General features: G+C 41.1%; 1 protein-coding gene across 3 annotated transcripts in view; it reads left to right on the top strand.

The window, feature by feature from the left end:
* EIF2AK4 (eukaryotic translation initiation factor 2 alpha kinase 4) overlaps positions 1 to 13,909 on the top strand; it is a 72,037-nt gene that overhangs the window by 19,039 nt on the left and 39,089 nt on the right. For all 3 annotated transcript variants that reach the window (XR_010600650.1, XM_008163160.4, XM_042841809.2), the window contains exons 7-13: positions 4,488 to 4,603; positions 5,965 to 6,122; positions 7,705 to 8,240; positions 8,630 to 8,739; positions 9,401 to 9,558; positions 10,998 to 11,413; positions 13,460 to 13,529. Coding sequence is in view for 2 of the 3 variants with exons in the window: in XM_008163160.4 (XP_008161382.1) it covers positions 4,488 to 4,603; positions 5,965 to 6,122; positions 7,705 to 8,240; positions 8,630 to 8,739; positions 9,401 to 9,558; positions 10,998 to 11,413; positions 13,460 to 13,529 (1,564 nt within the window). In the remaining variant the exon portion in view is untranslated. The remainder of the gene's footprint in view (positions 1 to 4,487; positions 4,604 to 5,964; positions 6,123 to 7,704; positions 8,241 to 8,629; positions 8,740 to 9,400; positions 9,559 to 10,997; positions 11,414 to 13,459; positions 13,530 to 13,909) is intronic.

Raw genomic sequence — 13,909 nt, 5'->3', positions numbered from 1 at the left:
TTGCATCTGCCTATCCTGACTTCAGTTCATAAATTAGCAGTTCCAGTTCAGAAGCTTCATCCTTACCAGACACACAAGGTACCCATTCTTTCTGAACCACCCACTCTTCACAAATTCAGGAAAATTGTTTTTTTTTCTGTCCCGTCCCCTGTGCTGTTTGGCCCAGAGCCTGCTTTCCTCACCAGGCATAACGATTCTCTTCCGTCCCCTAGAATCAAATCAGGGCAATTCATTCCCATTTCTTTTGGCTAATTGTTGGCATGGCAACTCCAATTTCCAAGTGTCAGCACTCTCTGGAACTAGTTTAATTTCCAAAGAAAGTGAAAAAGAACGAGAACAGGAAAATGGTACACCATAAGTAGGCATAAAGCCTGTGGCAGGGGAGACAAGCTGAGAGTTTCTCTCATACTCCATTTATATCACATTTACGCATTTAATCATACCATATGCAGTGCAAAACTTTTTATAAAATACAGAATTTCTTAAAGGTAAAGAGAAAAAACCTCTTCCAACTTACACAATTCCACAGTGCTTCAGAGTACCCTGTCACAATGATTCTAGGCAAGTCACGTAAACCACACTTTTCTCAAGTGGTCACTAATTGTGTGTTTCTTATTTTCTGGGTGCCGAGCTTGATACCCTGGGGTCTCATTTACCCAAGATCTGAGCACTCAAAGCTACAACTGAAATCAGTGAGATCTGTGCTATGAACATATCAAGTTCTTTATAATACTAAATATTCTGAAAAATCAAGTCCTAGTCATTTGAAATTGGCACCCAAAATTAGTGGATACTTTTGACCTTAATCTCTCTGTGCCATCACCTCCCCTCACAGTGGTTTTGTTAAGATAAATTCATGTTTGTGAAGGACTCTAGTGATGAGTGCCATAGAAAAGCCCATGAGAAAATTTATAATTCTGTTTTCCGTTCAGGGTTTGAATAGTGTGCAGTAAATAAGGCCTGGGCTACACATTGAACACTGAGGGTAAAACGAAATATTGAATAGCTGTTCATTAACTGAGCACCATCCATCCTGTGCACCAAATGAGGCAGAGGTCCTGTACTAAAAATAGCGTGTGATCATGTAATTAAAGCCTGTATGGTAATACTTAGGCACAAGGAGGCCAAATTAAAGTTGCACACTCAACTTTAATTCCTGCATTTCCAAACTTTTGAGTGCTTGATTGTGCAGCCATAAAAATAGATTTAACATAGATTTTTGTGCGTAATACATAATAGTGTGATTGAAGATCAGCTTAATGCAGTGAGTAGTACTTAATAATCATCTTGAACAAGGCAAGGTTGATGATGAGCAATCACTGTACACCTTGTGGTCAAAGTGCATTTTGACAACAGACTGGATTTTACTTGACCAGTAGATGAAAATTGTTCTATACTTGAACAGATTTGGCCTATATCTCATGAAGAACAGTAGTAAATATACACACTAGTCTCTACATTTGTCTGAGGTGTAAGTTACAAACTTTAGGTTCTTTTAAGTTTACCACTGTTAATAAATGTCTACACACTACATTTGAAGGAGGGCGGAATACATGGGAAAGAGAGGATTATGTATTCTTGTTTAAAAAAAAAAAAAAAAAAACCTGTGCAGAGGCAATAAATAGGCTGAACAGTTTTGTAGTAATTGTATTCTGTACCATAAAAAAAACAAATGCATAAATTCCTCCTCCTCCATGGAAAATCCCAAAGGGATCACTGCCTCCTTGCAGATGGAGCACCACTTAGATCGATCTCTGCGTAGGCCCAAAGGTGATCTGGCTGGATGTTGTTTATGTCCATCCCTAGCAATCTAATTGTGCCACCTGACACTTTTGCTGCCCACATGATCACTAGCCATGTAACCTGCCTGAAACCAAAGACCCCTAGATTTCCTATATGTTGTCATAGGATCCAGGTTATTTTGCAAATATTTTTGGAGCACTTTGTCAAAAATATTCACTTAAGGAGTGAAGGGAGGTAATGAGCAATGTGCTTAATCTTTGTTTGTGAATAGTGTAATTTAATGATAGTCATGTATGGGGAAGAACGATAATAGACCCTTTTTGTTAAATCTTAATCTGACCAGGCCATGTTTGCTATCTGGTTATAAATCTTCAGTGACATTAACTATCTCTTAAGACAAAATGGAAGCACTCACATGTTCAGTTTCTCTAAATTAAATTAAAAAAGAACTTGCAGCCTCTGATAGTCTTAAAATCCTTTCGAAATGTAGGTGCTTGGATACCATGGTGACTGACAGTATAAATACCTAGATAGATGATGAAAACTATGAAAGTCTTGAGTAGAGTGACCAAATGTCCCGATTTTATATTTGGGGTTTTTTTTAATATGGGCTCCTATCATCTCCCCCCCACCCCTTGTCCCGATTTTTCACACTTGCTATCTGGTCACCCTAGTCTTGAGTTGGACATCATGTTGCCATTGGAAAATGTGTCTAGATTAATGACCTGGCAATGTGCTTGCTCATTTTTATGCTGTTGCTCACAACTCAAAAGTGCTTAAATCCCCCTGTCAAAAGTGACTCAGGCACTTACATTTTACCCTTAGCCTCCAATTATGTGCAGTCTTTGGATACAAAATGTAATTGAAAATTTATCACCTAGTTATTGATAGTGTTCAAAGAGCTCAGTCTTGCTCTCTAACTATTGCTGTCCCATGCGTTTGGCTCTTCTTAAGGTTAGAAGCAAAAGCTGTTGTTTGGCCAGGGGAAACTGCCTTGAGGAGATGTTGATATACAACAGTTTCAGGTCCTCTGACTGTTCTGTCCTTAATTCTGTGCTGCTCTAAACTCTAGCAGTTGATGTACAGTACATCTAAGTGACTATTTGAAGTGCTATTCTTGGAAGGCCCGTCTTTTGAGATGGCTTTCAGTGCACCATCCTGCAAAATAACTGTTTTTTTCTGCAGCAGTGTGGTTTTCATAGCTGGAAGTGTTATCACTTCTGATTGTTTTAGGTTCCTTATATTTTCCACCAAGAGACATCTCATCAAGGAGCCATCTGTGCAATGTAATCAATTGATTTAAATAATGTAAAGATCATCTAATATAGTGGCATGTACAATATATTTAACTTTCTATATTCACAGAACAGTGCATTTCTTTGTGTAATAGTATTTACTGTACATCTATCAGAGGAATCTTCTTTTATACAACATTTATGTCATAGATGCTTTGGGGACCTCTCTTAACTTAGTTTTTTCCTTCTTTTGCATAATTGAACATTTCAAAAGGCTTCTAGCCTTTGTGCTAACTGTATGTGCTAACATATATATTTTTGCCATCTCTAAGTATCACAGATTGTTATTTGGAAAGGGCTTTCTGTGTGCTGGTGTTTTTGCTAACAGAATTTTGAAGCTGATTAAACCTGTGCAGGAACTTTAATTCCTGATCCTGTTAAAATGAAGATAATTTGAGTGATTTTTTGATGGTGCCTGCCTCATTGTTGAGTGTCCTTTGTGACCTTATACAAACACAGCAATATTTATATTAACTTTAAAAAACACCGAGTGCACTCCGGGGTTAGAGGGGAATAATACTGCTGTGATTGCTGGTTCGATATATACTGGCAAGCGAAGCATTCTCCACGCAAGAAATAAATTCTTATTTGTGTTTCCAGTAACACTTCATATTGTTTTTTAAATGATTTCATCTTTAATAACCTAATTTCCTCTTCACAACTGGTACTATATACTATTTCGCTTCATGCAGCTCAGACAGTGAAACTAGGTTGCTCTGTTTCATATGGGGGTTCTAACACGTTAGCAGAAGGCCATTGTATTGGGGTTTCCAGGGAAACAGGCAATGCTTAATTAAAAAATAAACCCGTTACTTAATATTTCCTTTAAAAAAAACTGTTTCTATAAACATTTGACCCATATCCAATCCTTTTTTGAACAAAATCTAAGTTTTAGGGACTAGTCTGCTGCATCATCCCTTTAAAAGAGTGGGCTTAAGAGAAAATAGAAGAAATAAGTGGAAACTCCACCTTATATCACATAAAATAATTAATATAAGATGGCATTGAATTTAGCAAAATTAAATCCATTTCTTTCAAATATTTTGAAAGATGTAGCAAAATTGAGCTGTGTTCATTTACTGTTTTCAGAACTACAGTATCAATTACAGGTATATTCAGAGTAGAATTGCCATCAGAGGCTGCAGAAGCATTAAGGCCTGTATTAAGCATGGAAGCATAAGCTTAAGTGCTTTGCTGAATTGGGGCCTAAGTATAGAGACCCACTGCAATATGTTAACTTATCTATAAGCTAATCACAACTAGGATCCTGATCTTGCAGTTGGATTTATGCAAGTAGATGTTTGCTCTTATGCAGTCCCATTGAAATCAATGGGTATCTCATCGGGTGCAAAGGTCTGCTTCTCCAGATCCATTTACAAGATTGAGACCATTATTGATTGTATTAGTAATATATTTCCAAACTGAAGATAACACTGTTCACATTTACAGGCGAGAACGTCAGCATTCTGCATGTAGTAGTGAAGATTCTCCTGGAAATTATGAAATTTTGAACTTCAGTACTGGTGGTGCTGGTCAGCTTACTGTTCACAAAGGAAAATGTATAGGTGAGCAAAACAGCAATTGAAACTTTACTTTTTTAAAACATGCATTGCTCACATAAGAGGATTGGGTGGATAGGTGTTTGCCACATGGAGGGAATCATGCTGCAGGGACTTTTAAATGGTGTAAATAGGGGTAAAGTGTGGAGGGTGGGATGGGCTGGGAAGGGGAAGGATGCTGTTCTAAGGGCTCCGATAGGGATATGGAGAACCTCGGTCAAGGGTGGAGGGAGAAATGAGAGATTTTACTTGAGTGAATATTGTTTATTTGTTTTAGGAATATTTGAAGTGAAATGTATCTAGATCTGCAAAGAAACCTTTCCAGGGGAGAAAACATTTCAGTGTGTTTACTGTTATTCTTTACTTGACTAATATACTCAATAAATGGATTTTGTTTTTATATTTGTAAATAGAAGGCTTGTTAAACATTGCTACCAAACTTGAAATTTTAAGCTATTCATGAAATACTTAAAACCAATTATAATAGTAGGGCTAGACCAGGGGTCGGCAACGTGTGGCATGCGGCTCGCCAGGGTAAGCACCCTGGCGGGCCGGGCCAGTTTATTTACCTGCTGACACAGCAGGTTCGGCCGATCGCAGCCCCCACTGGCCGCAGTTCGCTGTCCTGGGCCAATGGGGGCAGCGGGAAGCCGCGGCCAGCACATCCCTCGCCCGCGCCGCTTCCCGCTGAGCCGCGTGCCAAACATTGCCGACCCCTGGGCTAGACAATACTAGGATGCCCCCCACCATTGCTAGCACTGGTACTACAGCATTAATAGGAGAGTTTCACAAAAACCTCAGTGTAGACAAGGCTAGGAGGCTCAGATAAGCATCTGAGCTTTATACTGTCTGCTGAATTTAATGATCAAACTTCTTCAGCATTCTCTCTCACTACATCACTTTAATGGATTTGCTGTTGAAAATACTACTTACTTTGAACAAACATAGTTTCATTATTTATTGTACATTTTGAAGACACATGATTAAACTACTATATATAGAATTAAGCATTTGGTCAGAGGAAAAGAATGTTTGGTTACTGAAACCTCAAATTCTTACATAAAACATATGAGTCATTTTATTTTAATGTAAAGTTTGTTGTACATTTTCCTGTAGTTTGATTTTTATTTTTTTATTTTTTTTTTGTCAATCATTTGACTTCAGTGGAGCTGATATTCTGTTGGCAATTTATATCAAATTCAGTTACAGATTTTGTTCTCATTTTGATTACATTTATATTTTAAGATTTAACCAAATTAACTAAAAAGCAAACCTTTTAATGTTTATTCACCATTTGTAGGAACTCTTTCAGGCCCATTAGAAGTGAAAGAAGTTATCTTTCTCTCTCTCCCTCTTTTTATGTGTAGACAAGGATGAACAACTTGGAAAATCAGTCTACAATGCCTTGGAAATATATACTGGCAACTTTGTCTTAGTATATGAATGGGTTCTTCAATGGCAGAAAAAAATGGGAAGATTTCTTACAACTCAAGAAAAGGAAAAAGTTGATAAATGCAAAAAACAGGTACTAAATACACTTATTTTCTATTTGGCTTGATTTTTTTTTCTTGCTTTTGCTGCTCTGGCTGTCAGTTATACTGTGTACTCTGGTTTCTCTTCAAATTGTATATTGAAATGAGACACTGGTGATGAGATTGAAAATTCCAGTGTTTGAAAAGTTTGCATCATTCACTAACAGAGATGTTGATTTGTTCAGAGGTCATAGGCATATTTTCTATAGTATGTAAGTAAAATCTGTTAATACAATATTAAGGAAAAACCTAGAGAAGGGGAAAATTGAGCTTCTCTGGCACAGACCTATGGCAGAAGAAAATTTTGTCTTTGGTACCTGGCTGAAATGTCCTCACTTAACACTGGGATAGGGCTCTCAATCTGAAATTTTTTAAGTACAAATGTGCTGCTGTGCATGCTCAGTAGAACATATTTAAGTCTTTTGGCTTGAAGTTTTAGGGGAAAATTCTGCCCTGATTTGAAACCCTTGAAATCAAATATTGGGCTGAGACCAAATAATGCAACATTTCAGCTCAAAAGGGGATTTTTTTTTATAAAGGGTGAGCAAGTGGAAACAGATTTATTACAGAAGTGCTATTGCAACTTAAAATACAATAGTTGGGACTGTGAATTTAATACATAGCACTCCCTTGTGGAGACAAGGTATTCAAATAGAGATGTGGGACACAAAGGAGTGTGAGTGAATTTTGGGAATCTTTTAGTAAATAAAAGGCTATAATTTTATTTGTAGTAGATAATTTTTATTATCTAGCTTATATATCTGACACCCTATTATTGAATTAAGGGCATGTCCATCAACCCCATTTCAGAATAAGTTAGGTTTGAATAAACAGTTCTCCACAAAGGAGAGGCAGAACAGAGGTGCTTGAAGAAGGGACCCTAAGAGCCAGGAAAAGGAGCTGGAGCAAACCCTACCACTCCCAGAAACACTACAGGAACAGAATTTCAGGGTTATGCATTCCTTTAATCTTTCCAGTAGTCACATCCTGTGTATTCAGTATAATTACACTGAGTAAGCTGGTCATGAATTCTAAAATGTGTGCTTAAAGTCAGTTCCCATCAGGACACATTTCTACAGCCTGCTTGCCATCTCCTTTGAATATACTAAGTTATCTGGGCATCTCCCAGGGCTTTGTATTATTTGGGTTACTCTGTGTTAGACTCTGATTTAAAAATTACTAATGAGTACATCTCAAAAGGCACCAGGATGGTTTTCCTTCAGGTAACACCCAAATATTTGGATGTTGATTGAAACTTGAGCTAAACCCTTGACTATGCAAGATTTAAGTTGGTGCTGTTGCGAGAATAGCCTTTGGTGTTTCAGTGCTTCCATTCCCATCTAAATTTAGAAGCCAGGAAGTGCAGAAGCATGAGAACACAAAACAGCTCTTACTGAAATTATCCAAATTTTTTTCAAACCTCAAAAAAATTGATTTAGGTCTTGGTATGAAGTTTGGTTCTTCTCTTGTTCATACAAGTTCACTTGGCCTTATTAAAAATGTACTTTTTTAATACCACTTTCATGAAATGTGAGATTTTGTTAATGCATGTTATATTTTGTTTCTCTCAAACAGATTCAGGGTGCAGAAACAGAGTTCAGCTCACTGATGAAGCTAAATCACCCAAACATAGTACGTTACATGTCCATGATCCTTAAAGAGCATGATGATTCAATTGTGGTAGATATTTTAGTGGAGCATATTAATGGATCTAGCCTTTCTACACACCTGAGCAAAGAGGTCCCGATTCCTATTGATCAGCTGCGCCACTATGCAACCCAACTTTTGTCTGCTCTTGACTACTTGCACAGTAATTCAGTGGTGCACAAAGTCCTGTGTGCTTCCAGTATCCTGGTAGATACCGAAGGAAATGTCAAAGTGACGGACTACAGCATTTCAAAGCGCCTAGCTGATATCTGTAAGGAGGATGTTTTTGAGCAAACCAAAGTTCGATTTAGTGATGATGCTCTGCCTAACAAGCCTGGAAAAAAAGGAGATGTATGGCGGCTGGGCCTGCTACTGCTTTCTCTCAGCCAGGGACAAGTAACCAGGGAATATCCGGTCACTATTCCTAATGACTTACCTGCTGACTTTGAAGATTTTCTGAAAAAGTATGTGCCCATCATTTTGTTCCTTTTCTCTGCCGTCTTATTTTTTTTCCCTTTTCTAACTTCTAAAAGAAAGTTTTCTGGAACAGGTTTTCAATAGTATAACCAAATCCATCTGTCTTACTAGTAATAATTCTATAGAAGAATGATGGTCCAGGGCTTTCTGCATTAGCCTGGGACTCTGGAGATGTGGATTCAGTTCCGTGTTCCACCACAGCCTTCTTGGGTGACATTGGGCAAATCACTTAGTCTCTTTGTGCCTCTATTCTCGATCTGTAAAACGGTGGTAATCGTATTTCCCTTCCTGTTTCTAAAATGTAGGGAAGCGCTCTGGTAGTTTAGAGCCCATACATAGTTTTGTGAAAAAAGGTTTGTTTCTGGTTGGTTTCTAGATGTGTTTGCTTGGAAGATAAGGAAAGATGGAGTCCTCAGCAGTTGTTACGACACAGTTTTATAAATCCTCCACAAATGAAAATACCAGTTGGAGAAGAAAATCCAGATGGTAAAGAATTCAGTCTCTTCTGCTATACCCTGGCATTAAGTAATTAATGATGGGAAGGTAAACACAAATGCATATATAAAATTAGGTGCATGCAGGTAGCTTGAGCTGTAGGAATATCAAGAACCTGTGCTTATTTGTATAAAATATTTTATAAGGGAAAGACCACAATATCTTTGTTTTGTGGTTACTTGATGTGAACTGGCTCAGTCTGTACCCCACCTTCAGCACAACACACTGACCCTGAATTAGTGTCCAGTCTAGCCCCCTTCCTGGAGTCTGGCTTTACTGGTAATTCAGAAATAACAGAATGTAAAACCTTAGCCTAAACTTTCTCCTGAGCAAGGCTCTTCCTAGGATTTTCCTCCTCTGGTCCAAAGACACTTTTTTCCAAACCCTTTCTGTTATTGTTGGAGCTAATTGCGCTTATCTAGCGGCATGATTCATTAGTACTTACCCTGAACTTTAATGCAGGGTTTTAGTACCTGAGCCTAGCATAACCCAACAGGAGACTCACCCTACATTCCAGGTCTTAATCTGCCATCCTGTCATACTTGATCATGGTTCTTTAAAGTATGTGTCATTATTCCTTCTGATGATTGGTTAACATTGTATTGCTTTTTTCCACATTCAGTACTATGGTTAACTGTTACCTTTGTTTCAGATTCAGCAGGAATAGATTACATTGAGACTGTTATCGCCAGCAGTCACGTACCTAGTGCTGCATTCTTCACAGAAACGCAGAGGCAATTTTCACGTTACTACACTGAGTTTGAAGAGCTACAGCTCCTTGGCAAAGGGGCTTTTGGAGCAGTCATCAAGGTTCAGTATGGAAAGTCATTCCCCTTCGTTTTATAGAACCATTCTTGTGTATGCATTTTCTTCCATGAAATATATATTAAATGTTATGGTATTTTATTTTTGAAATACGTGGAACTCTCATGAGAATTGGTATCCTTACTGATAGCCCTAACAGAGGCCAAGGATTGAATAGGCCTAACTACACTTTTGTGGTGTGCAGTCTCTTCATTTATTCTCTCTAATTTAAGGTTTCACGTGCCAGTCATACGTTTTAACGTTTTTAGAAGGTCTCTTTCTAATAGTCTATAATCTATAACTAAACTATTGTTGTATGTAAAGTTAGGGTTACCATATTTAAAAAATAAAAAAAGAGAACACTCCACGGAGCCCTGGCCCCGCCCCTTTCCCCACCCCAACCCCGCCCCAACTCCGCCCATTCCCTGCCCCTTCCCCAAAGTCCCCGCCCTAACTCTCCCTCCTCCCTCCCAGCCACGCGAAAAGGGCTGCCCAAGCGCTACCGGCTTCACCGTTTGCTGGGCAGCATCCAGACCCTGCGTCCCCGGCCGGCGCTTCCCCAGCGCAGCTGGATCCCGGGAGGGGAAGCGCCCAGTCGGGGGCGTAGGGTCTGGAGGCTGCCTGGCAAACCGTGAAGCCAGTAGTGCTCGGGCTTCGGGCAGCCCCCATGCCTCCAGACCCTGCGCCTCCGGCCAGGCACTTCCCCTCCCGGCCTCTGGCTGCTGTGCTCCTCCCCTGACTCTTCGGCTCTGTTTAAGAGCCGAGCTGCCCGAGCGCTACCGGCTTCGGGCAGCCCCCATGCCTCCGGACCCTGCACCGCCGGAGCAGAGCAGCTGGAGCCCGGGCGGGGAAGTGCCCGGCCGGCGGCTGGGGTCCGGAGGCAAGGGGGCTGCCCCAAGCCGGTAGCGCTCGGGCAGCTCGGCTCTTAAACAGAGCCGAAGAGTCAGGGGAGGAGCAGAGCAGCCGCAGGAGGGGAAGTGCCCGGCCGGTATTTTCCCGGACATGTTCGGCTTTTTGGCAATTCCCCCCGGACGGGGGTTTGATTACCAAAAAGCCGGAAATGTCCGGGAAAAAACGGACGTATGGTAACCCTAGTAAAGTAAATAAGGTTTTTAAAATGTTTAAGAAGCTTCATTTAAAGTTTAATTAAAATGCAGAGCACCCCCGGACTGGTGGCCAGGACCCAGGGAGTGTGAGTGCCACTGAAAATCAGCTCACGTGCCGCCTTTGGCATGCGTGCCATAGGTTGCCTACCCCTGCTCTAGTCCATGGGGTAAGGGTAGAGGTATACTGGTGAGGCAGTGTGGGGAGGCTTACACTGCAGTTGCATTTGTTTCACAGATAAATGGAGGACTTCTTCAGTGCTGTCACTCTGGCACCTTTCAGGAGCTTCAACTGTGAATGAACTAACAGTCCTGTAAGGTTAGATTTATTTTAATTCGCAGGTACAAAACAAACTTGATGGCTGCTACTATGCTGTGAAACGTATTCACATAAATCCTGCCAGCAAGCAGTTCCGGAGAATTAAAGGCGAAGTAACGTTACTTTCTCGTCTGAATCATGAGAATATTGTGAGGTATTACAATGCTTGGATAGAAAAACATGAAAACCCCCCTCCCAGTAGCTCAACATCAGAAACTACAGAAGGGAAAAAAGCATCCGCCAAGTTAGATCTGAATGGGAAGAATGAAGAAGAATCAACAGATGATGTGGAAGCCAATGCCCCTCCTCCTGTTTTGACAAGTTCAGTTGAGTGGAGCACCTCTTGTGAGAGATCTTCTAGCACCAAATTTAGTGGAGCTGATCAGGAGTCCAGTGATGAAGATGATGATGGTGGAGGAGTGTTTTCACAGTCATTCTTGTAAGTAGGCTTTAGCATTAGAAAGAAAATTGTCAAGTCCAAATTCTGATCTCCCTTTTACATCCCATATCTGTTTGGCAAATAACATTTATCCATAATCAGAGGTGAAAGTAAGCTGGTATGCCCTGGTACGGTGTACCAGCAAGAGCCGGTGCGCTGTACCGGGGCGGATCAGCTTCCCCTGGCGACAATTTAAAGGGCCTGGGGCTCCCAGCAGCAGCTGGAGCCCCGGGCCCTTTAAATTGCTGCCAGACTCCTGCTGCCGGAGCCCTGGGGAAGCGGTGGCGGGGCTTGGGCAGTGATTTAAAGGGCCTGGGGCTCCTGCCGCAGCTACTGCCCCGGGCCCTTTAAATAGTCCCCGGAGCCCTGGGGTAGCGGTGGCGAGGCTCTGGCGGCGATTTAAAGGGCCCAGGGCTCTGGTAGCCGCTACCGCCCCAGGCCCTTTAAATTGTCCCCGGAGCCTGCCAGAGCCCTGGGGTAGCAGCAGCGGGGCTCGGGCGGTGATTTAAAGGGCTCGGCCGCCGCTACCGCCCCAGGCCCTTTAACTTGCCGCTGGAGCCCTGCTGGTGCTACCCCAGGGCTCCGGCAGCAGGGCTCCAGGGACGATTTAAAGCGCCCGGGGATTTAGAGACCCTGCCTCTTCTAGTAGAGGCCATGCCTCTTTCAGTTGAGGCCCCGCCCCCTCCCAAGGACTCTGGAGTACTGGTAAGTCTTTTAAGTTACTTTCACCCCTGTCCATAATGTGCTATTCCAAATGAACATTTTAATGTTTTGTATAATACTTTATTTGCCAGCAGCCAAATAGCCGTGATGAGCAAAATTTACAATAGATCAGTGACAGCTTGCATTGGGGGGGCAGGGAGGGATGGAAAGTTCAGCCTTAAGCTTCTAAGCGTTTTTATAAATGGGGTTATTTTGGAAGATAAGATTGCTCAATCCTGCTCTATTGAACATTTTTTTTCCCTACCTGACAAAAGCCTGATATGCTGTCCAGGAGAAATTGTTAGCAGTGCTACCAGCATTAGACACCTGAAGAGAAAAGCAAAGGGAGAACCAAGTGCTTAACCCTGCAATAGGGTGACCAGATGAGAGGAAGACATATCAGGACACATGAGGGATGGGGGGGTCGCTGGCGGAGCAAAAAAAAAAAAAAAAAGCCAAGAGCGAAATATCGGGACAAATTGCATCCCGACCGATTAGGACAAACACCTAAATATCGTGACAGTCCCGATTTTTGTCGGGACGTCTGGTCACCCTATCCTGCAAGCATGAATGAGAATGAAGTCACTCGCATGAGTAGTCCCCTTGATGCGTTTGCAGGATCAGGCCATACAATAGTTTTATCCTATATCAAAGACAATCTACTTGCTGGGCACAGACAAAAAGTAGTGGCTCTAGAAAAGTCACATCAGATGCCAGGAAGTAGCAGGACAAATAGGAGAGTGAGAGCAAGATAAAGTAAAAAAAATATATGGAAATATACACCTATCTCATAGAGCTGGAAGGGACCCTGAAAGGTCATAGAATCCAGGCCCCTGCCTTCACTAGCAGGACCAAGTACTGATTTTTGCCTGAGATCCCTAAGTGGCCCCCTCAAGGATTGAACTCACAACCCTGGATTTAGCAGGCCAATGATCAAACCACTGAGCTAACACCCCCTCCCTGACCTCAACTAAGAAAAGTACCTGGGATGTGTTCCTCCACTATATTTTTTGTCAGTGTTGGGACATGATCTTCTGGGGACACATTTCTGAAATATATATAAAATCTGCCTAAGAGGTGCAGAAATAAAATATATGGTTGGAAATACTTGTCTTCCTTTTAGTAACTTGGAGATATGATGATCTGTCAAGAAATATTTTTGCTGCATTTAACTGCACAGTTTAGGTGCAGTTTTTTGTCATGCATGTAATATCTCTCCACTCTAAGCTCAAATTTTCTATGTTTATAGTAAATAACATACTAATATCCTTGCAAAAGGGATGGTAAATGTATTCATTACAAATACAAGTTTTTGCTTTTTCTTCTTTCTTTTTTCCTAAACAGACCAGCTGCAGATTCTGAAAGCGATATAATTTTTGATAATGAGGATGAAAACAGTAAAAGTCCTACTCTGGTAAATATAAAATTACTAAGTATTGGAAGAACAAAGGGGATAAAGTAACATTTGGAGGTAGGAATATAAATTTACAAACTGAAGATCAATCTGGCTCTTCGATATATAGAGACACCGTTGGAGATCTTCCCTGAAAGCATACACTACACACAACCAATGTGTATTGTAACAGTAATAAAATGGCCTCTTGCTTATAGATGGAAACTGAGAGTCAGGACTCCAATTTTCATTGAGTTAAATGAGACTACTCATTTGTAAACTCACGAGCAGGGGTACTTGAAAGTTTGGAGTTTTAGTATTCACAGAATTTTAGTAGCTGATCTCTGACTGCCAAAATGAAAGCTGATGAATGCTTTATATCAATTGAAAGCTGGGATGCT

The sequence above is a fragment of the Chrysemys picta genome, chromosome 4 (assembly GCF_011386835.1).
Source record: "Chrysemys picta bellii isolate R12L10 chromosome 4, ASM1138683v2, whole genome shotgun sequence".
Taxonomy (NCBI): domain Eukaryota; kingdom Metazoa; phylum Chordata; order Testudines; family Emydidae; genus Chrysemys; species Chrysemys picta.
Note: the sequence above shows the minus strand (reverse complement) of the source record. Positions and strands in the feature narration are given on the sequence as shown.